This window comes from Urtica dioica, chromosome 9 (genome assembly GCF_054948205.1).
Source record: "Urtica dioica subsp. dioica isolate 48M chromosome 9, U.dioica_male_clone48M_v1_H2, whole genome shotgun sequence".
Taxonomy (NCBI): Eukaryota; Viridiplantae; Streptophyta; class Magnoliopsida; order Rosales; family Urticaceae; genus Urtica; species Urtica dioica.
In genome coordinates, this window is record NC_142764.1 from 11,435,784 (window position 1) to 11,460,550 (window position 24,767).

The following is a 24,767-nucleotide window of genomic DNA, read 5'->3' on the forward strand; positions in this document are numbered from 1 at the left end:
GGAGACTTGTCACGCACACAAGAAAAAATCGCTGTTTTAATTTCTAGTTCTTCAAACTCTCTGGACAACCCCGCAGCACTTTCTAAAGAAATAGGATCCCATCCAATATCGTCCCAGCTGGTTTCCTCAAGAGGCGTGGACGAATACAAATTCTTGAAAAAGCCATTGATCTCACTCACAATCTCATTTTCTCTAATGGTCACCGAACCATCGTCCCTTTCGATTTTCCGAATGCCATTTTTAGCTTTACGTGCCGACATAAGTGAGTGAAAGAGCTTGGAATTACCATCACCATCCTTTGCCCAACTCATCTTGGACTTGAGCCTAGTCGAACGCTCGTCCTCTTCAAGAATCATGTTAAAACGACTCTTAAGAGTTGTCCTCTGCATACGAGCCTCATCATTCCAATTCAAACTCCCTTCCATCCTATCGAGCCTACCAATTTCGAGGAAAATACGGCTTTTTTCCCATTCTCTTTTTTTTTCCACCAAAGCCCACTCTCGGATTTTTTCCTTAGTCATCTTGAGTTTAAGCATAAAAGAATATCCCTCTTTGCCTTGAACAAAAGTCTCTGCCCAAACCTTTTTCACAAAAAAGCTTGAACTCTGAGTTGGCCAGCCAAGCATTGTCGAAACGGAACGGACCGGGGCCCCATTTGACCGAGGACACATGAATATCCTTTTTTTTGTTATGTTGTGTCACATACTGAACTTCTTCTAATTCAGGCCGAAAATAACTAAGTTGATCAATAAACAACTGTCCTCGAGAGTTAATACCCCAAAGTTGCAGAATATGTCAACAAAGCTTAAAAAGCTATTCTTACCCGAAAGTTGTGTTTTTAGACGGTAAATTCCTCAGCCACCCCTGCGGCGTAGCAGTCGTGGATTTTGTTCGGGGGTCCATCGCAGGTCAATTGAGGCTCGGTAGTGGGTCTTTCACGGGTTAATTGGGTCTCGGTCGTGGGTCTTTATCGGATCAATCGGGTCTCAGTCGTGGATCTTTCCCGGGTCAATCGAGCCTCAATCATGGATCTTTTACGGGTGTTGCATGGCTCGCCAGAAGATATTGATTAAGAAACATTTTTGTGCAAACAATAGGCGGTTTATCGCATAAACATACGGTCATGCGATCGATAACCGGTTTCGCTTTCTTTGAAATTGGTATCTATAAATTATTTTTCAAACCAATAGATTGGTCATCTTTATCATAAAAATCTACGAAGAGTGGTAACATCTCAGAATTGCAGAATATGTCAACAAGGCTTAAAAAGCCATTCAGTCCTGAAAGAATCAGTATTACACACACGACAACACAATGAATGCTGATCCATGGCTATCCAAAGTGGTAAAAGCAACGGCGCCGATGCGTGTCATTTGAGCATCTCAAATAGGTCGATTTTGTAAAAACTATATAAGCAAGCAAAAAGGCCCTGCAATCAACAACGTACTGCTGAATTTGAAGGATATGAGATATTTTTCTTGTTCGAGTGGAAACTAAAAATAATAAGAAATTACTTGCTGTTCTATTTTCAGATTGATCGATGGGCCATAAGGATTTTCTAGATCACAGCTACCTTTAGATCATGGGATATAATTTTCCGTTCCCTTTGTCTTTGTAGTAAGTGGAACTAAAAATCCGTTCTACGATTATCTTAAGGTGAATATGTTGATCTTTAGAGTCTATTTCTGCATTATAATCTCTGTTATCTATCTGCTATAACTAAAAAAAACTCCATTTTCCTTGTTTTTTTTTTTTTTTTTTTTACAGAAATATGGCAATTATAAAATCCAACAAGGACATGGTACGGAGTGGTTTAAATCGTGATTCTCGTGGTTGGAGGTGGAAGATTTTTCATCATTCAGACAGAAAGTTGGTTCCGTTTATTCCCAGGTATGGACATAACATTATAAAGTAATTCTCGTAGCATAAGATTTGTGGTGCTGGACAAAATTCTCTTGCGGATTCAATGACAAAAGCAAAGTTCGATTTGGGGGCCGGAGTTTACATCCCACTATGTCACAGGCCAAGCTGTAATCGAGGCCACAAGAGCTGCCTTGGAATCTCAACTTCACTCCACTTCGTCCGATTTTTGTTCAGATTCATTACGGTGCAATCGGAGCTCCATCGTGGGTCTTTCGTGGGTCAATTGGGTCTTAGTCTTGGGTCTTTCTCTTGCGGATTCAATGACAAAAGCAAAGTTCGATTTGGGGGCCGGAGTTCATAGGCCGGGCCAGAGTTTACATCCCACTATGTCACAGGCCAAGCTGTGATCGAGGCCACAAGAGCTGCCTTGGAATCTCAACTTCACTCCACTTCGTCCGATTTTTGTTCAGATCCATTACGGTGCAATCGGAGCTCCATTGTGGGTCTTTCGTGGGTCAATTGGGTCTCAGTCTTGGGTCTTTCGCAGGTCAATCGGATCACGTCGTGGGTCTTTCGCATGTCAATCGGATCACATCATGGGTCTTTCGCGGGTCAATTGGGCACTCGTTATAGGCCTTTCGCGGGTTTATGGGGTAAAACTTTACAACTTCGACAATTAAGTTTCGTTGCACTTCGTAAATCTTGTCACTCATAGATATGATACACGGATTGTTACAGGGAAAACTGTTTTTTTTTTATTGTCTGGTAATAATCAGATGCCTCAAAAGTGGTTTATGTATTGATAATGAAAGAAAGTAACAGAAACTTTATTGAGTGAGTATCAATTGGAGCCTAGACTACATCTTACTAATAATGACGCAAAGACTCAGGGCACGATACCAGTCCCTGCTAACAGCCAAAGTAATACATCAGTGGTTGACTTTGTTTTTCCAGAATTTACATTCCTCACCTTCGAACAAGCTGCTGCGGGCCATTTAGGATTTCCATGGTATTCAATATGGCATCTTGGGCGTTATGCTAGCTGGATTTCCAAATGAAATTTTGTCATCTCTTAAATACCCAGTTTTTAAGAAACTCTGATTGCACTTTTTATTTATCCATTCTGGTTGATGATTAGGGACATTAGGATCCCTTTCATGGAGTTGGAGACTAATCCTTTTGACACTCTTTCTTTTGTTTAGTTATAATGTTGCTCATTATTCATCACTAGCCACAAGCCAAACCAGATTGAAAAAAAAAAAAAGATAAAAAACTAAGGGTGCAGCTTTCCGAGGAGACGAAGAACGGAGCACATAAGCGAGAAAAAGGGCTTTGCAATCAACAACATAATGTTGGGTTTTAGCCATTCTTTGTGCTGTCATAACTGTTCGATTTGTGCTTCGGTGCGAATGTTTAGGTATCAGGAACCTTGCTGAGCAACATCTCTAACAGCTTAATCCTTCATAGCCCATCATAGCCCACCAATCCTCGATATTAAAGGGCATATATGGGTCAATCGGGTCACGATCATGGGTCTTTCGCGAAATAATAGGGTCACTTCGTCGGAACAATTAGGTCTCGTTTGTGGGTCAATTGGGTCTCGATAATGGGTCTTTCACATATCAATCGGATCTCGATCGTAATTCTTTCACGGGTCAATCAGTCACAATCATGGGTCGGGTCAACCGGGTCTCGTTCGTTAGTCTTTCACGAGTCAATCCAGTCTCGTTTGTAGGTATTTTGCAGCAAACCAAATCAGATCTAAAAAAAGTCAAAAAAAAAAAAACAAAGGCTGCAGTTTTCCGAGGAGACGAAGAACCGTCATAAGACACGTAATTGTTCAATTTGTGCTGCGATTATAAGGTAAAGCCATCATGGTCAAGGTCATTACAGCCAAAGTGTGTCATTACAGCCGTGTACACTGAGTGTGAACAAGCAAGCCTGCCTGTCTTGCAATCAACAATATAACGCTGAATTTTAGCCATTCTTTGCATTATCAAATCTGTGATTTGTGCTTCGCTGTGAATGTTAAGGCATCAGGAACCTTGCCGAGCAACATCTCTGGGAGCTTAATCCAGTGGGCATTTCCACACCTTTCGAGTCTGATCCCCAATCCTCGAGACTAGATCGCATATCTTTTAAAATATATCTAGTCTACCTCCATAACTGATTCATGTACGGGTCAATCGGGCTATAATCATGGGTCTTTTGCGGGACAATCGGGTCAATTTGTCGAAACAATCGAGCCTCGGGTGTGAATTCTTTCACATATCAATCGGGTCTCAATAATGGGTGTGAATTCTTTCACATATCAATCGGGTCTCACTCGTAGTTCTTTCGCAAGTTAATCGGCTACAATCATGGGTCTTTCACGGGTCAATCAGGTCTCGTTCGTGAGCCTTTTGCGGGTCAATCGGGTCTCGTTTGTGAGCCTTTTGCGGATCAATCGGGTCGCGTTCGTGGGTCTATACGGGTCAATCGGGTCTCGTTCGTGGGTCTATACGGGTCAATCGGGTCTCGTTCGTGAGCTTTTTGCTGGTCAATCGGGTCTCGTTCGTGGGTCTATTGCAGGTCAATCGGATCAAACATCACATCTTCAGCAAGGAAGACTTTTAAAGTTTCATTGCACAGGTAGAAGATGAAATATGTTAGAGATCTGCAAAAATCGGAGGCCTCGACGGTCGTTTTCATTGGTGATATACAAACACACATTCTGTTTGCCAGAAGATTTTCCCGTCACTGATCATCGACAGATTTAAAACAAAGCATGTGAACGTAAAGGAAAAAACAGATCCGAAGATAGACGAAGTGTGAAATTGGGGAAGATGTTAATCGATCCTTATAAACCCTAGTGGGCACTGGATGATCTAAGATGACAGGCTTATATGCGTATTTATAGCCCTGGGCATTGTGATTTGATGCGTAAAAGGAAAGAAAAAAACAGCAACGAAGAACGACGAAAAAAAATATTAAGATCTAAAACAACATAGGAAAAAAAAACGGCAAAGAATAACAATAAAGATCGGAAAAAGTACGAAAACGAAAAGGGAAAAAAACAGCAATGAAGAACGACAAACACAAAAGAAAGATCTAAAAAACAGCATGGCAGCGAAAAGAAAAAGAAAACCAGATACGAAGAATGACGAAAACATATTCAATTCGCCGACATCTTGGAAGAATTTCCCGACACTTTTCATTAGGTCGAATTCTAAAGACGGAAAAAAACCAGAAACGAAGAAAGACGAAGGTTGAAAATGGGAAAAGATCGATTCGATAAACTCTGGCGTTACTGTTTTTCTTTTTTAAATGGGCTCAAGTATGAAAAGCCTATTTTCAAAAAAAATAAAAAATAAAAAATAAAGTATGAAAAACCCTTCTCCTAGATCCTTCATATCGAATTGCTTTGCAAGCCAGATTTTAACCTCAGATAACTTACCCACGTCATTGCCTATGAGTAATATATCATCGACATACAATACCAGAAACACAACTTTGCCTTCGTGCATTAACTTGTAAACACAAGACTCATCTATCGACTGTTCAAAACCTAAGTTTTTTACGGTTTCATCGAATCTAATATTCCATGACCTAGATGCTTGCTTTAATCCATAAATGGACTTAAGCAACTCACAAACCTTGGTCTCTTGACCTTCTTCCAAAAAACCGTCTGGTTGAGCCATATAAATGCGCTCGTCAAGATTGCCATTCAGAAATGCAGTCTTAACATCCATTTGCTAGATCTCATAGTCGAGAGCTGCATCAATGGATAGAAGTATGTGGATGGATTTAGCCATTAGTCGTGCTTTGAACGTCTCAGCGTTCTCATCCGGACCCTTTTTCTTCTTGTATATCCACTTACACCCTACGGGTTTAATCCCTTCGGGAAGGTGTATAAGTTTCCAGACTTTGTTGACATACATCGAGTGCGTTTCAAATTTCATGGTGTCAAGCCAAATGTTTGATTCAGAACCAGTCATTGCTTGGCTGTAGGAAACAGGGTCATCCATGTCAGAGACGGCTACGAGAGTATCTCCGTAAGACATGTACGTGTCAGGGTTTTGAGAAGCCCTCCCACTACGTCGAAGTACTACATGACTAGATTTTGATGAGTTAGGTTGTGTTTCAGTTGGGGTGAGAATAGTTCTTACAGATGAGGTAGAAGCATCCTCACCCAACTTTTTTTCAAGCACAATTTTGCTTCTAGGTTTTACATTTTGCATAAAGTCCTCTTCAAGGAAACGAGTGTTCGTGCTAACGAATGTTTTGTCGTCCTCGGGACTATAGAATGTGAAACCTTTGGTTTCCTTTGGATATCCAGCAAACAGACATAATTCTGACCTACTAGCCAACTTGCTAGTCTTTTGACTTACGAAGAAGAAGGCTCCAAAGTTGAGGTAATAAATAAATAATAAAATTGGAGTAGGGCCTAGATCCCAAGGATTTAAAAACCGGGGGAACCGGACGAGCCTTTTTGGAGCTACCCGGCACCGGAACCACCAAAACCGGAATTTTCCGGTGGTTCCGGGGGAACCGGACCGGGATCCGGGTGGGAACCCGGTTCCCACTTCCCGATCCGGTCCAGCTTAAAAAAAAACGGGTATAAATACCCGGTTAACCTAAAAAAAACTCATTTGGGACGGTAAGCTCGAGAGGGAATCCCGGCGCGACCCTGACCAAAATTTCCAGAATCCCGACCGGATCCCGCCGTCTCGCCCATTTCCCGACGCGCCGAAGGCCGAAGCTTCCCAGATTCCCCCGGTAAACGCTTTCCCGGTAAGCTTCCCGGCCATTTTTTTTTTTTTTTTTATTTTGAGTTTAAATCTTGAAATTTCTTGATAATTTTTTAAGATTAAGTATAAATTGATAGTTGTGAGCATTGATGTAGTGTTGATTTAATTTTGTGTTGATGTTTGTAATTTTTTTGGATTTAATCCGAATTATTTGGTAATTTTGTGATTAGTTAGTGATGATTAAGGTTATGATGAACTTGTTTATTGATTTATGAAGAAATTTTGTGACTTGTTTTTAATTTTAGAAATTTTGTGTTGATGTTTGTAATTTTTTTGGATTTAATCCGAATTATTTGATAGTTTTGTGATTAGTTAGTGATGATTAAGGTTATGATGAACTTGTTTATTGATTTATGAAGAAATTTTGTGACTTAATTTTAATTTTAGAAATTTTGTGTTGATGTTTGTAATTTTTTTGGATTTAATCCGAATTATTTGATAATTTTGTGATTAGTTAGTGATGATTAAGGTTATGATGAACTTGTTTATTGATTTATGAAGAAATTTTGTGACTTGTTTTTAATTTTAGAAATTCTGTGTTGATGTTTGTAATTTTTTTGGATTTAATCCGAATTATTTGATAATTTTAATTTTAGAGTTTGTGTATATTACAAGTTGATAATTAGTTAGTGATACTTTGTAAATGTTATTTGTTCATTTGTAGATTACAAGTTGCAAGAATGTCGGCCCCCGACCCAGCTAGGAAGTATTGCACACCTATTCCCGGAAAAAGTAGCGGCCACCAGTGCATATTTTGCGAGCACATTATGGGAGGTGGCGGCATCACGAGAGTGAAAAACCACCTAGCCCATGTAGACCCAACGAGGAGTGTCAAATTCTGTGAGAAAGTCCCTCCTGAAGTGAGAGAAGAGATGCAAGCTTTACTTCAAGGCAATGTCGAAAAAAAGAAGAACAAAAAGTCGTTGGAATCTACGCTTCGCACGACATTGACTAAAAATGTTGGCGGGGAAGAATCAAACGAAGAAGCATACGAAGCGCAATTACGAGAAGTTATGAAGAGGTCAAGACAAGAGGTGGCGCAGAAGGAATGGGAGGCTCGTATGATGTCGGGGCCCGGCAGTGGTTCTACGGCAAAATCTCCACCAGCTGCTCCGTCATTATATAAGTCAGCGAGTGCGAAGCAAACAAAAATTGATGAGATCGTGGATCCGAAGAAGAGAACGTGGCTCGGAAGACACATAACAAAATTCTTTGTTCACCAACATGTGCCGACGAGTAAGGCCGCCTCGCATAAGTTCAAAAACATGATAGCGTCCGCTCAAGACCTGGGTAATCCTCAATTCGTGATAAGTAATTTTATTTTCATATTGTCGAAACGCATGTGTTCTTGAAACGTTAACATGATGTATATTGGCATATTGCAGGTCCAGGCGTTCCTATACCAACTCCGTATGAAATTCATAACAAATACCTCGATATGGAGGTTGCAGACGCGGAGAACTACCTTGACGAACAAAAGAAGCGGTGGGTAAAATACGGCTGCACCATACTCACTGATGGTTGGACGGGGCCGACCAGACTGAGCATCATAAACATTATGATTTATTGTGCTGGTGCAACGGTGTTCTTAAAGTCCGTTGATGCATCAAAGCATACGAAAACATGGGAGTACATCTACGGAATACTGAGGTCAGCGCTCAAAGAAATCGGAAAACAGAATGTTGTTCAAGTTGTGACCGACAACGGTTCGAACTACAGGAGTGCCGGGTTGAAATTACAACGCAAGTACCATGTGTACTGGACACCTTGCGCCGCACATTGTCTAGATCTGATGTTCGAAGATATTGGGAAGAGAGATAGTGTTAAGCAAACTATCAAAGCTACGAGGGATGAGACTAAGTTCATCTACAACCACGGCACTGTGTTGTCCAAGTTACGGGAGACATCCCCAGGTGAAATCATCCGTCCCGGCGCAACAAGATTTGCCACGAACTATCTAGCTCTTAGAAGTCTCCGAGATAAGAGAGCTGCGTTGAGGACGATGTTCAGTAGTCAATGGTGGGATGATTCCACATTGAGTGCAACTCCTACAGGTACATCCATATCCGAGACATGTTTAAATCCCAGATTCTGGCATTCGGTGGACGAAGTGTGTGCCATATTCGAGCCGATGTACACCACTCTTCGATTAGTGGACACTGAGGTGCATCCTACAATGGGATTACTATACTACGTCTTCCACGAGATGAAAAAGAAGTTGGAAGCGATGAGTGGGAAGAAATGAGTTGTCGACATCGTGAACCACAGATGGAGTACTCAAATGGAACATCCACTACACATTGCAGCTTTTTTCCTAAATCCAAAGTTGCTGTTTAACTCGGATATCCACATGGACAATACCCACATGGCCGCTGTCACAAGGGTGTTCGACTTCTTGCATCCGGATCTTGATGGGTCAACTCTTGGGAGAGAGGTATAAAACTATAAATGGTTACAAGCTATATCACATTATGAATATACGAGTCTTATTTGATTTTCTAATTACAGTTTATCGCATTTCGAGACGCTCGAGGGGACTTCTCACAACGAAGTGCTGTTTCGGCACGAGGCACCCTTTGTGCAAGTAAGCTTGTGAGATGAATTGTATGCATTAACTATTTCATGGAATGGTAAGAAATGACATGATATGATTTATATCACATGATTGCAGGTGAGTGGTGGGAGCTTTACGGAAATTGGACCCCGACTTTACAGACGTTGGCCATTCGAATTTTGTCACAAACTTCATCCGCCTCCGCTTGTGAGAGGAATTGGAGTACATTTGCCCTCGTCCACACAAAACAAAGGAACCGTCTAGCGTACAGCAGACTCGAGAAGCTTGTTTTCTGCTCGTACAACATGAAGTTGCAGCTCCGTGAAGCAACTCGGATTCACGACAACAACCTCAACCCCCTGGATCCTTTGGATATCATCGAACGATCTTTCGAACGCTCGGGGAATGACAATGAGGGAGACGACGAAATGCTCCGCTGGATTGACGAAGTTCACATGGACGACGTCAACCAGAACCCGGATCCGACAGTAGCTGAAGCGGCTCGAGAGCATGGAGTTGATCCGGAGCGAGTGGTGAACGAGGACGTCCAACCTCAACGCGGATCCGGAGACAGTTCGGATTCAGATGGCGGAGGTTCAAGCCATAGATCAAGCGGAGCAGGTGCAGGTGCAGGTGACGGTGGATCAGGGGGAGGTGATGGAGGTTCCTATCGGTCTGGGGGTTCCTTTACTGCTGGAGGCACCTCATTTGGTGATGTCGGCGGTGCTCAACTTGGATACACACCATCGCAAGAAGATTTTGATCGTCTTCATCACCCTGCCTTTTTTTATTCTGGATACGGGCGCGGAGGTCAGGGCGGAGGTATGAATGATGCCATGTCATTTACGTCTAGCAATGACGTTGATGACTTGTCCTACAACTTCAGATCGGTATCAATTGGTCCTCAAGGCACAGAGTCATCTTATGATGACGGATCTTCCAGTTACAACTACCAGGACTCCTATGCATCAAGTTACGCTCCCGAAACGGTGCAACCAGTTCCAGGTTATCCCATCCACTCCATGTCTGTTGGTTCATCTCAGTATGTGTACGACTATCACTTGAACAGGTACTTTAGTGCATATGCTCATTATATGACTTGGTATGGGGAAAGTTAAACATGAATAATGTTTTTAGAGTACAACAATTTTAAAACAGTAGCTTTTAAAAATTGTTTTAAAAATAGTAATTTTTTTTTTCAAATTGTAAATAGTTATCTAGGAATTTTTTCTTCTTACAAATGAAACTATAAACCAACGAGTTAAATAAATCTCAAAACCCTATTTTTTTTTTTAAACATGTAAGCATCAATATAAGCGATTGTTTATAACTTGGAAACATTATATTCGTGCTAAAAATTTTAGACACTATTTATATGTTAGTTAAAAAAAACATTAGTACATGCAATTTTATTATTGGAATATTAGAACCACATAACACATTTATACAAACAACAACAAGAACGACCCACAGCGCACATTCATTCAAACAACAAGAAAGATCGTTTTTTTGGGCATATGAGCCACATACACATAGAAGGCCAATGGGCGGCTAAATTCAAAGGCAAAAAACAAAGGACTTTTCAACCTCTCAAAGAGTTTTCTCTTTCTTGCCTCCATAGATTTCCTTCGTAGACCTCGCGCCTCGCCGGACGACCTAGACCTCGCCGGAGTCTTCTGCAACAACCGCACTCAGGCTTCTTCTTTGTCGAGGATGGCAGACTCTCAGCGCCAGAGGGTCCTACGGTTTGAAATACAGATGTGTAGATTTCGATTCCTAAATTTCGTTCATTGTCTGGTTCTTTACACCACCCTCTCCATGCCTCTCACGAGTCCCGAAGACAGAGTTGAAGATGCCGGCAAGTCCTCCCCATATCTCGTTGTCCCGTTGTTTCAGATCTGATCCGCCGCGGTAGTCTCCAATGAGCTCGGATACATGTGAACGTTCTGAAATGGTCCGACTGACAAATCGTATAGCTCTTCAGACACATTAGATCTCCCGGCTTTTAGATCGTATATATGCGATTAAGAAGAAGATTGAATGATGAGTATCGTAGGATCTAGTTTGACTGTTAAGATATCAAAATTGTTACGTATATATACTCGTTTCACAAATCAGACTCTGAATTCTTTCCTATGCGCCTCCTCAACATCAGGCCAATTTTCGGATAACATGAGATTCCAATGTTCAATGTTTTTCATAACATTAATCATTATATATTGAAATTAAGAAAAATTGATGAGCTTATTGAAAAAAATAGAACTCACGTCATATAAGGGATCGATTTCGGTAACGTTGGTCAAGATTGTGGAACTCTGCCATCTCTCTTGTGACGACCCGACTTTTCAGACCGTTTTACTTATCTTACTTTTTAGACTTTAGAAAACTCTTTAAAAAAAATTGGAGGAATTTTTTTTAAAAACACATCGTACAAAGGCGAACCAGAATTTCAAAATTTTTAAAAGAAACAAAAGCATTAAAGAAAAATATGAAGATTGCATTTCAAACATTTCATGAGAAGTACTTAACCAAAACTAAAATACCAATTTTAAACCAAACATAGTAGCAATATAATAAAATATAATCCATAATTTAAATCTCAACCAAATTAGAAAACTCTTTGAAACTTCATAACTTCAAAATAAATTAAAATAAAAACCTTAAAACTTATTTCTTTAAGACTCGTAGCGGAATAATTATTTAGTGAATGGCAACCACAATCCAACCCTCCCGCTATCGACGCCGCTAGTCCACCATGCTCAGTTCGTCATAGGTTGTTTACCTACAACACAAACGTATATTTTTTTTCGAAGGAATGAGCTTACGCTCAGCGAGAATAATATAAGGCTAAAAAAATAAAAGAGTAATGAAATGCATGACCGGTTATTAGTATTTTAAAACTAATCGGTGGCTTGATCCTTCTTTTCTTGATTCTACCAACTTTTAGCTCAGGTGACTCTAGGGTAGTCGTACCTATTTCAGTGCGAACTTTAGAGACGAAGATATGGAGTTGCAAGGTCTCACACTTCGCTCTATCTAATAAATATATTGCGGCCTAGGCCCGAGAAATTTCTCGATTTGAGTCTTGGCTCGGGAAACTTCTCCTAAAAACTTCTCGAGGTGGTACGACTCCATTGATATTCTTTATCTTTTCACTTTGACGTTACATACATATATGACATGTACATAAAAACTCTCAGACATGTGCTCATATAAAAAAACATGACTAAAGAATAAAACATGTATTCTCAAATCTACTTTAACGTAACATCACATAGCTTACAAAACATAAATCATAAACTAATAGAATCAATCACGCAATCAAATAACGAAACACATACTCAAACATATAAAGTTATAAACAAACCATATCATGAACACCACAATCATCATATTTTATTTTGAACTAATCTGTGTTGTAGTGAGATTATTCTCACTTTGACAAATCAGGAATAAAACTCTTTAGTCGAAGATGGAATTGAAAGCTCTACTTGATTCGAAACCAATTAAGTATAAAAGACTATCTGGGATAAGCTAAGAAAAGGATTCAAAACATGCTTTAACAAAATATTTATTTCCGTATTCATAATCTTGGAAAATAGCGAAAAAAGAAACTAATTTTATATTTAAAGCTCAACATTATCTATTCTTGAAGATTTCACAAAATATAAAAAAAGAAAATATACTTCATTCACGAGGATGAATATAAACAATTCATTGAATAATTTATTTGAAAAACTACCGTTCGGAATTTGGAAAAGCGTACAACTCAAAAATTTTCCACCTCGTCGATCTCTTTCAGAAACAAAAGTACTCAGTATTTAATTCTGTAACCCACCGGGTTATGATCTGGTCTCGCCACGACTATATGAAAAACTCAAAAGTTATAATATATAAGGATTTGTATTTGAGTTTTATAGGGTTTTTAATTTTTCTATCAAGTTATAATAATAAATTTTAGAGTTAATGATTAGAGTTTGCAAAAATTGCTCAAAACGTTACAAATAAATGACATTTTTTTGCCATCATGATAGAAAAAACCGAGTAAAAGGGGTGAAAAATTATGGAAAAGAATTTTCATCTAAGATATTCATGTACTTAAGTTGGACTGAAAGTTTGAGAAAAGTACGAGAAGGTTCGGCCATTTTAAGAGAAAATAAAATTTTTCCAGCACAAGATTCGGAAAATCCCGAATGATTAGCAAACGATCTAGGATAATTATGAAATTTTTCAGAATCTTATATTATGTGTTAAGGTAGCTAGAAACGGAAGAAGATTATTTTAAATCATTTTCTTGCACAATTTAGAAGGAGAGTGGGCGAAAATGTCAAATTTTGGAGGGACTTATCTGCAAAATTTGTGAGTCATTAGGAAGGATGGCTGAGCTATCAGCTTAATATAGTTGGCTGGTGTGGTGACTGTTGGTGGATCGAGCGCGCATCGGACACGAACGATCGCTCCGACGCGCCTCTTTTGAGATGATTCCACCATATAACCATATTAATGCGGAAAAATAATTAATTACGCTGATCATAAGCTAATTAAATTATGGTTATAATTAACAAGAACTAGTTATGTTTAACTAATTTAATTCACGAGAGCATATAAGTCAAGCAACCGATATAGAGCGAAAACGAATACTTACAGTTTTTGGCTCACGTACTGAAAGCTTTCACAATCCGTCTTCGTCTTGAACGTCTTGATGAAGGACTCGAGGATGACACCTTAGTCTTCCGAAACGTAATCTCCGAGGCGAATAAGAAAGATGAGTGGGCCGGCACAGTCTTTATCTCACTAGATCACGAAACTAGGTGTTTCGAGATCTCTCTCTTATTTTACTAAGAATGGAAACAAATTTCCGAGGGGGAGAAGCAGCAAATTTCGCACGGCCAAGAGGGAGGGCCACGAAATTTCTAGGTCAAAATCCTTAATTTTTGCCTTCTCATGAACCCCTATTTATAGTAGTAAAAAGGAGATATTCATGGAATCTTCCAGAATATTTTATTTCCTTTTATTGTGTTCACACTAATGGATTTAATCTAGGCCCTTGGATCTCAACAAGTGAATCCTACTTTTTCTCTCATCCATCAGATCAATATCTATGGGATATTTAAATAGAGAATAATTTATTTAGTGAGATAATAAAGGAGAATATATTATTCTCCTAAATTTTCTCCTAAATATTCTCCTAAATACTCTCCTTTAAATAAGGAGAAAATATAGGAAAATATCTTATATTATTCTCTCTCCTTTATTTAAACAACTAAAGAGAAAATATTGGTAAATACCAATATTATGAAATTCGAATTTTAGGCACACGGCCAAGGGGATTTGCGCAAACCCTAGTGCCAAAATTCCCAAATTCGACTTTTCATGTGTGCAAGGCCCAATTGCTTAAAACCCAATTAATTATTTATTTACTTGGTCCAACAATAAACAAATAATTAATAATTGTTTATTTACTTGATCAAACAATAAATAAACAATTCTACCATAAATATTTATTTAATTCTGCGAATACCCGTTTTCCAGAATTAATGCTGTCAATCACAATTACAGCAAGTGAGATTAATAATGATAGACATCATTATACGAAAGTTCTTATCCGCATTTATCAGAGCCGAATCGGGGACTATGGACCTAGTAATAGGAGCTTAACAAATCCGATGAAAAAGACGAAATAGTCCTTTCTCTTTTGTCCATCGATTCGTCTAATCTTGGTCAAGTACTCCACCTTGTAAGCCAAGACTGAACTCTCCTTTATACTAGAATTATATTTACTCATCGTGACGAGTGTCCACTGATATAGTCAGTTCGTGATCAAGATCCTCCAGGTTCAACCCGTGTCAAGAGAAGTCAATTTATCCGTTATACTTCTCTTGATACATATCAGCCCTAAGCATTGTTGCTTCCCCAGCGAAAGATTCTTTCGAACGTTACTTACTTCGAAAGTGCTAGCAATCTATCGGTTCTGGAATCAACCCTTAGGTGAGTGAACATTAACCTTCTTTCAGGAAGGCTGGATTCCGTATCTGTAAATCACTTCCCACTCGAATTATGCTCTGAGAAAACTCCCAAGACATAAGCTGTGATTAGCATGAATAGCCTTTTAGCGAATGAGTCAAAGAGCCCAGTAACATAACCCAGTGTCCATGATCACTTCAGGATTTAGATCAAGTCTCACTGTGACCATCATAGTGGCCTCGGTTAGTGTGTCGTAACGGTCCTTAAACGACACATCTACACCAAGACCTGTCCAGGTCGTACACTTACCACAAGTGTAGAATGCTCCCACATAGTGATCAGCCTTCACTATGTGTTCCACATATATGACTTTAGATATAGCTTTCCAGGCGTATATCAGTCATCGACCTCGTTTTAGCTCACCGCTCGAACTCAGGTGCCCAGCACGTGACTCAGTTAGATACGGAGGCTATGGAAGATAGTTGTTATTGATTCTAATTGTTTAGAACTCAACCCACTAATCATATAATGCTAATAAAGTAATCTTATTATCGAATTTAGCAATCATTTATTCATTATCTTCAAGTGGGCAATATTCCTAATAGTGATAACACAAAAATGGGGTCTCAAGAGAATTTTAGATAAAACCTAAATTCTCTCTCTTCCCTCACTTCACTTATGGTCTGAACTTTTGAGAGAGAGAGAGAGAGAGGTGCAGCTCGAAAATAGAGAGAAAGAAAGAAAGCGAGAAAGAAGAAGAAAATCAAGAGGAAGAAGAAGGAGAAGGTGGTGTTGTAGTTCCCACATCCACATTTAACCAAGGTATAATCTATTATCTACTCTCTTGCTAAAGATTCAAAATGAGAGTTGGAGATAGATTTATACTTGGTTGGTTTTTTTTTATGATATGTTGATAAACATGGTTCTTGTTAATTAGTTTTTAGACATGCTTTTAATTTCGGATTTACATGTATATGATGCTTTCTTGAATCCTTGTTATTCTTGTTTGAGTTTTGTTTGTTTAGACTTGCATGTCTAATTTTTAGTTTCTTCTTGGATTTAAACAAGTCGCATGTTCAAAGATGAACTTGCATTTGTGAAATTAGTACAAAATTTGAAGTTTTAGAGCTGCTGTTTTATTTCATTTTATTTTCGAACGAAGATAAAATTTTATGTTTTTGTCTTGTTCTTTGAAGTTATTTAAAAAAAAAAAATCCGGCCACCACCATGCATGGCGGCGCCAGTGACTTCCGGCCACCATGCGACGACAGCTGAAACAAAAAGATAATTTAGTGCTCAGTCTCTGTGCATGTCTTTTGAATAAAAGTATACTTGTTTTTAAATAATTAAATAAATTAATTATTATAAGCTTTTTTTCTTATAAAAATAAATGAATAAATAAAAATTGGGTTTTAATAGGTTTTGGACCCCAAACACTAGTCTCAAGAAGTAACACCTACCACCACGCCTAAGGGCTCATTCAAGTATATATTGTGATTTTTATTAGTATATTGCGCACTAGCAAGTAAAGAAAAAAAACTATGATTCCACTTCATATGAGATTCGATCCCTCCAGTACGCCGCCAGTACACCTAGCACCTTTTGTGCAATTAGTGTATTTTGATACTATTTGTACGTATTTCTCTCAAAGTATAACTACTCTCATTGAAGCCTTTTCTCAAGTTTTAATTATATATGTGCATGTATATATATATATATATGTGTGTGTGTATATGTATATAATCGTACATTCTTTCGGGGTAGTTTATATTGTGGAAAATAATTAAACCCGTCCCTTCAAAATAATAGTAGAAATCTTATCCTAGCCAAACAACTTAAAGGATATACAAGGAGTGTTGATTAGTATCTAACCTTCTCGCGGTGGTCTTCAAGGATTTAAGTCAACGAGTACACACTCCAACGTCGAGGAATTAAAGCCACCGACCATCGAAAACACTTGGCAAAGCGAAGGTGGACGTCACTAAGGTGTTTGGGCATACGAAGATCAAAATGGACATATTTTCTTGGAAAATAACTGTGAGTGGAACATGCACTACAATATCAGGGATCAGGTTTGGTGTGTTTACTATTTGTGCTCTAGATTAAATCGAGTTAGTAATTAAAGGATAGACCAAGCCTCTCATCTAAATAACCAAGAAGATAATCGAGCGACGACTCAACCTATTAAACTGTGTTTAGATCTATGTCTCTTTAATATGGTTAAAGAAGTTAGAACCCAGACATTATGTGTTATTTGTTTTTCCTGAAGTGAGGAAGCGTCTTGAGTCTTAGGACTCGAAGAGATAGAGTGTCAGAAAATAGAGGTACATATACGTCGTTATTTAAAAGCGAGCATGGTGCTTGCGACGGGTGTCTCAGATTCAACTTCCAGACTTAGTGATGCAAAACAGAGAGAGACCCGAGTGATCGATCCATGTATAACAGACCTAATAGCCATGGTGCGGGACCCATGGAGATTTGAAATGGATTGTTGTAAGGGGTCTATAGGATCGGGATTTCACCCCATCAACTTTGCACTCTATATTAAGAAATAAAGATCGGTTAGCCAAGAGAGAAGGGATCGACAACGATAGCAAAGTGAGATAGGAACGACGTCGATGGTACCGCTCAAGGTTCCCCGAACTTGTGACCCAATGGTCGATATAGCTTTTTGCCCGAGGGTATCTTGCAGTGGGATTGGCCCACCCTCCGCCTGGCGCCTTACTAAAGAAAGTAAAGTTGCGGTAACCATCAGTGGATCCCAGACGAAAAAGAGAGATAGGTGCCCAATTTGTAACGACCCGACTTTTCGGACTGTCTTACTCTACTTGCTTTTTAAACTTTAGAAAAATTGGATGAATTCTTTTTTAAAACATCATACGAAGGCGAATCAAAATTTTAAAGATTTTAAAAAGAAACAAAAGCATTAAAGAAAAATATGAAAATTTCATTTCAAACATTTCATGAGAAGTACTTAACCAAAATTGAATACAAATTTAAAACCAAACATAGCGGCAAAAATACTAAAACATAATTCATTATCTAAATACCAACCAAAGTAGAAAACTCTTTGAAACTTCATAACTTTGAAATAATTGAAAATAAAACATTGAAAATAAAACATTTAAAATAAATTTCTTAAAGTCTTGTAGATGAAGACATCTTTTGTAAATGAAAACCATAACTCAACCCTCTCGCTATTGACGCCGTTAATCCGTCCTGCTCAGTTCCTTGCAAGTCGTTTATCTACAACATTCACATATATTTTTTTCCGACGGAATGAGTTTACGCTCAACGAGAATAATATAAAGCTCACAAAATAAAAAGAGTAATGCAATGCATGAACTGATTATTAGCATTTTAAAACTAATTGGTGACTTGATCTTTCTTTTCTTTATTCTATCAACTTTTAGTTCGGGGTGCCCCTAGGATAGCCGTACCTATTTCAGTGCGCACTTTAGATACGAAGATATGAGGTTGCAAGATCTCATACTTCGCTCTATCTAATAAACATATCAGAGCCTCGGCTCGAGAAATTTCCCCATTTGAGCCTCGGCTCAAGAAACTCTTAAAACCTTTCGAGGCGTTACGACTCCCTTGCTTATCTTTATCTTTTCACTTTGAGAATTACGTTAGATATAGATATGAAATGTACATAAAAACTTTCATACAAATGCTCATATAAAAAAACATGACTAAAGAATAAAACATGTACTCTCAAATCTACTTTAACTTAACATTAACATCACATAGCTTACAAAACATAAATAATAAAATAATAGAATCAATCATGCAATCAAATAACAAAACACATACTCAAACATATAACGATATAAACAAACCACATCATGAATTACATAATCATCATATTTAATTTTGAACTAATCTGTGTTGTAGTGAGATTATTCTCACCTTGACGATTCATGAGTAAATAAGGCTCTATTATCCAAGACAGAATTGAACGCTCTACTTGACTTGAAACCTAATCGAGATAAAAGACTATCAGGGATCAGCTAAGAAAAGGATTCAAGACATGCTTCAGGTTCTGGAAATTTTCAGAAGCGACATTCAACGTGAAATAACTAAAAACCTTTGGCTATTAGGGTTTCAGGGGAAAAAATTCCAGTAAATATAAATAATAATTTTGAGCATTTTTGTAAAGGCATCACGGCTAACAACATCCTTTAACTATTTCTTAAAAATATAACAAGTATAAAATCTGACTTTAAAAACATTTGCCAAAAATTCTATGCGCATCGTTTTCAAAATAGCTAAAGCGTAAAATTTTTATTTAAACCAAAAATAAATTACATGATTGAAAAGGAAATACATAATTCTGAACATTGGAAAAACTTTCGAATCAAACTAATAAATGAAAATTCCATACTAAGCGTTTCAAAATCGGTTTTGAAGTTGTGTCAAAACTGTGAAACTGGTCTGCGCAGTGATTAGAGAATAATCGGAAAATATTTTGTATTTGATAAAGATTTCATTCGATCTAACATTTAAACAGAAAACCTCTAAATGTAACTTTTCCAAAACGAATCGACGAAAAAGAAATATCTTTGAAGCCACGGTAAGCGTATTAAAATTGATTTTGATTAAATCCGAACCAAAAACCTTCTTTTGATCTATAAACTCTTTTAAAAATAAAACCACAAACAAAAAAGAAATTAATTTGAGAAGGAACACGAATTACATACTTAATTTTTTAGTCGATTGTAAAAAAATTAGTGTTTAACGCACATTAATCTCGAGAACAAAGATAGAAAATATTTATTTATTTGGTGGCTAGGATTTTATGAAGAAAAAGAAATGGATAGAGAGGAAAGGGGAGAGAGATAGAGAGAATTGAGCGTGATAAGAAAAAAAAATTCTAACGCAATTTAAGATATTTATAGACTTCTAAAAAAAACCTTAACAGACTCTCTCTCTCTCTCTCTCTCTCTCTCTCTCTCTCTCTCTCGTCGTAAATAGCCGCATATAAAAGTTGGAGTAGGTTGTATATAATCTTTTTCTCTCTCTCTCTCTCTCTCTCTCTCTCTCTATATATATATATATATATATATATATATATATATATCATGCCATATATTGATCCACTTAACCGACTAAAGAAATAAAAAAAAAAACAAAAGAATAATATTCAAACAATAAATATAAAAGTATATTTCATAATAATATACACCGTAAGATATCTATACCATTATCATATAGTTTGCTTTAATAACTCATTTACATAGTATACACATAATATTTATATATACATATATATATATATATACACGATCTTTTTCTTTAATAAAGAGTGTGGTCCAACGCCGTATTTCTTTATTCGTCTGGAGATTACGTTTCGGAAGACTACTGTGTCATCAAGAGGAGTACGAGTATCTGAAAGCTTGAAGAATGAGATCAAGGCGTTCAAGTACGAGGATCTGAAAGCTTGAAGAATGAGATCAAGGCGTTCAAGTACGAGGATCTGAAAGCTTGAAGAATGAGATCAAGACGTTCAAGTACGAGGAACTGAAAGCTTGAAGAAAGAGCTCAAGGTGTTTGAAGACGGATTATGAAAGCTAGAAGATTCTGTTCGTGAGCCCAATCTGTAAGTTCTCTATAAGCTGTGATCTTTGATCTTATTGGTTGCTTGACATGTTTGAATGCTTTCAATATTAATTAATAAAGTAAATCTAGATCTTGTTAGATAACCATCTTTTTAATTAGCTCTTGTTAGTGTAATTAATTTATTCCGCAACTTATATGGTTATCAAGGTGAGCATATAATCCCGACGAGTTGTATCAGAGCGAATGTTCGTGTCCGATACTCCCCTCATTTCCTTACAAGTGGTATCGAAATGACTGTTTGTGTGTGATACCACCTCTTTAATTCCAACAAGTGATATTAGAGTGAGTGTTCATGTCTGATATCCTACGTGTCATTTCTTTTACTAATTGTGCATATGCCTCCATACGTTCATCTCTTGTTTCGAATTCTCCGCTGATTTGGTTCGCGACGAGTTGCGAGTCGCAGAAGGCGGACACAGATTTTGCTCCTACAGCTTTTGCCAGGCGTAGTCTCGTTGTTTGAGGCGGTGAAATCCAGTCAGAATGATTGTTCGATTACTTCTCCATGTGGCGATGCCAAATGTATCCCGATTCCGGCCCCTTGTTTTGTGGAGGAACCGTCGACTTTAAGGGTCCATCATCCGGTGCTTGCCGTGGTTTCGCTTTCGTTTGCGGGGAGCTCGATGAGGAAGTCGGCTAGAACTTGTGATTTTGCGCATGTCCTAATGCGATATTCGATGTCGTATTCGCTTAATTCGACGGCCCATTTTGTTAATCTTCCTGATTGATTGGGGCTGTGTAGGAATGATCGTAAAGGTTGAGTGGTCATTACGACTATTGAGTGGGATTGGAAGTATGGTCGTAACTTTCGGGCTGCTGTGACGATGACCAAGGCTAATTTTTCCATTGCCGGATATCGTGTTTCTGCGTCAACGAGTGATCTACTGATGTAAAATACAGGTTTTTGGTCTCCTCGCTCTTCTCTGACGAGTACTCCGCTGACCGCGGTGTGCAATACGGCGACATACAAGTAGAGTGGTTCCCCTACTTATGGTTTGGCTAGGATTGGGGGTTTGGCTAGGTATTGTTTTAGTTGTTCGAACGCTTCTTCGCATTTTTCTGTCCATTCGAACTTCTTATTTCCTCTCAGGAGTTTATAGAAAGGAAGACATTTATCGGTTGACCGAGAGATGAATCGGCTAAGGACTGCCACTCGCCCGGTTAGCCTCTGGATTTCTCTTTTGTTTCGGGGGGAAGGTAAATTTCGGAGCGCTTGTATTTGGTCCGGGTTGGCTTCAATTCCCCTCTGAGTTATCATGTATCCGAGGAATTTTCCAGAAGATACCCCGAAGGTACATTTGGACGGGTTCAACTTCATTTGGTAATTGTTTAGGACTTTGAAACACTCCTCTAAATGTGAGACGTGGTCCGTTTCTCGTAGTGATTTTACTAACATGTCGTCGATATAAACTTCCATTGTTGTTCCTATCTTGTCGGCGAACATTTTATTCACTAGGCGTTGATACGTGGCTCCTGCGTTTTTCAACCCGAATGGCATCACCTTATAGCAATAGATACCTTTGTCGGTTGTGAAAGCGGTTTTTTCCTGGTCGTTGGGATGCATCAGGATTTGGTTGTATCCTGAAAATGCATCCATGAATGACAGGACTTTATGACCGGCGGTGGCTTCCACCAAGCGCTCTATGTGTGGTAGAGGAAAGCTGTCTTTAGGACAAGCTTTATTAAGATCGGTATAATCGACGCATACGCGCCATTTACCGTTCTTTTTCTTGACAACGACAGTATTGGCGAGCCAATCGGGATATTTTACTTCGCGTATTAAACCGGATTTTAAGAGGCGGTCTACTTCTTCGTTGACCACTTTAGCTCTTTCTGGGCCGAGTTTCCTACGCTTCTGTTTCACAGGTTTGTAACTGGGGTCGACGTTGAGTTGATGTGCGGCGATTTCGAGGTCTATGCCTGGCATGTCCTCTGTCGTCCACGCAAATGTTCCCTTGTTCTTCTTCAGGAACGCTATTAGTTCTCGGCGGACGCTTCTTTTCAACTTGGCTCTGATGCCTACACATCTTTCGGGGTCGGTTCCGTCTATTTGAATCTGTGTTACTGACTCCGTACTAGGCTCATCTTTTTCCTCTGAACTTTCTTTCGGAGGCGAGAAGGTGATTTCGACCCCGATGGTCATTAATTGCTATTGGCCCTCGTTGGCTTCTTTGCTAGTTGGATCTTCCGAATCGTTTTCTTCTGGCCGGTGCTTTTCGACGATCCTTTTGTGATTATTCATATAACAAATTTGAGACGCCTCTTGGCTCCCTCTGATTTCTTGTATCCCGTTGGGGGTCGGAAATCGCACGCACAGGTGGTAAGTTGATGGTACTGCCCTCATCCCATGTATCCAAGGTCTCCCTAGGATAGCATTGAACGGGGACGGGCAATCGAGAACGGTAAATTCGACCATCTGGTTTACGTCTCCAGCCCGTACAGAGAGTTCAATGATTCCTAGAGAAGGTGTCACTTCTCCATTAAATCCTGATAGCTGGTTGGGTTTGTGTTCGATTTCAGCCTCTTCGATGTTCATTCTATCCAAAGTGGTTTTGAATATAACATCCACGGAGCTTCCTCCGTCGACCAAGATTTTGGCTACTACGCAGTTACCCACTTCGAGTTCGATAATTAAAGCGTCGTCATGTGGCCCGTACAGCCCTTTGGTATCGTTTTCGCTAAATGAGATCGTGGCACCTTCTTCCTCTTGGCACCCAGGTGACCTCGGCGCACCTTTAAGTCGACGCTGGTGTGCCTTAATCGAATTTATGCTATCCCTGCAAAATTTTGAAGCTCCCATGATGTAGTCGATCCGGGGTTTTGCTTGGGAGACGTCGTTGTCGTCCTCCTTTGCTCTTCCTCTTTTTAGGGAAGGATTTCCTCGGGTTCTGTTGTTGTTAAATTCTTTCTTCTGGGGTGGTGGCCCCAGGTCGACGTTCTTTAACTCTCCATTTTTATACTTCTCAATAAGTACCTTTCGGGCTACGACGCAGTCCAGAGTGTCGCGCCCGTAGTTTTTGTGGAAGTCGCAGTATTTTTTCTTGTCACATGGCCATTTCGGGGTGCTTCCTTCGGGAACTCCTTCATCGTTTACGTTAAAGGCGTGCTCCGGGATACTCGGAGGCTTCCTCCATTCATTGTTTTGGTAAGGTCTCATCCCGGGTGACCTAGTCATGGCCGGAACAGGTGTCATAGAGGGGATTTTCCTTGGGTTATGCTTCTTCGATAGGAGGGCCCTTTCTTCCTCAGCTTTGGCGTAGTTCGAAGCGCGGTGAATTGCATCTTCGATGGTGGGTGGTCTGTTTACGGTCATTTCTTCTCGGAATCTTGACTCGTGCCACAGTCCATTTTTTAGGGCGTACAGAGCCGATTCTCCCTCTACGGAAGGGATTTTTGACATGACAGTTTTGAACCTTGTCATGAAGTTTTTCAGGGTTTCGTCTCTGGCTTGCTGAGTGTTCCATAGATCCGCCATGGTCGCCTCATCTTCCACCAGCATTTAGTAGTGTTTGATGAACGCGGCCGACAGCTGTTGAAAAGAACTTATGGACCCTTCTTCGAGACGTGAGAACCAGTCCAAGGCGCTTCCGGACAGGTTTTCGGCAAACAACTGGCAAAACCCTGCTTCTCGCTCGTTGTCCCGCAGACATGCTCGCCCCATCGCGATGCGAAAGGCTGTTACGTAGGTTTTTGGGTTAGAAGTACCGGAGTACTTGGGCAGCCTGACTTTCCCGGTGTCCCCAATCCTGACCTGGGTGATGCATGGAGCAAAAGAAGTTCGACCGGTGTCTGCCACTAACCGGTCGATCTCAGGGACCGAACTCGTAGCATAGTGCATTCGGGAATCGACAGCCCGGAACTTCTCCTCCACCAACTGGCGGAAGGCATTGAACGCGGGGTGATCGTCCCTCGGGGTTCCTTCGGCGAACTGTTCTCCCCCAGTTCGGATTTCTCCTCTCTGAGGGTTTCCACCG

The 24,767-nt window shown here is 39.4% G+C and overlaps 2 protein-coding genes across 2 annotated transcripts; one reads left to right on the forward strand and one right to left on the reverse strand.

The window, feature by feature from the left end:
• Positions 1-7,333: 7,333 nt before the first annotated feature.
• Positions 7,334-8,898, forward strand: LOC149384927 (uncharacterized). The gene is made up of 2 exons (XM_089626203.1): positions 7,334-7,943; positions 8,039-8,898. The coding sequence occupies exons 1-2, from the start codon at positions 7,334-7,336 to the stop codon at positions 8,896-8,898; spliced, it is 1,470 nt and encodes a 489-aa protein (XP_089482329.1).
• Positions 8,899-22,942: 14,044 nt separating this feature from the next.
• On the reverse strand, positions 22,943-24,292 carry LOC149384928 (uncharacterized). The gene has a single exon (XM_089626204.1). It carries the CDS (start codon positions 24,290-24,292, stop codon positions 22,943-22,945), a length of 1,350 nt encoding a protein of 449 aa, XP_089482330.1.
• Between the last annotated feature and the right edge of the window lie 475 nt (positions 24,293-24,767).

What these genes read in the sequence shown, in the direction of transcription:
- LOC149384927 (XM_089626203.1), top strand. Translation starts at nt 7,334, where the DNA reads ATGTCGGCCCCCGACCCAGCTAGGAAGTATTGCACACCTATTCCCGGA. An exon ending in AGCGTCCGCTCAAGACCTGG is followed by an intron (nt 7,944 to 8,038) that starts GTAATCCTCAAT and finishes GGCATATTGCAG; the next exon opens with GTCCAGGCGTTCCTATACCA.
- LOC149384928 (XM_089626204.1), bottom strand. Translation starts at nt 24,292, where the DNA reads ATGCTGGTGGAAGATGAGGCGACCATGGCGGATCTATGGAACACTCAG.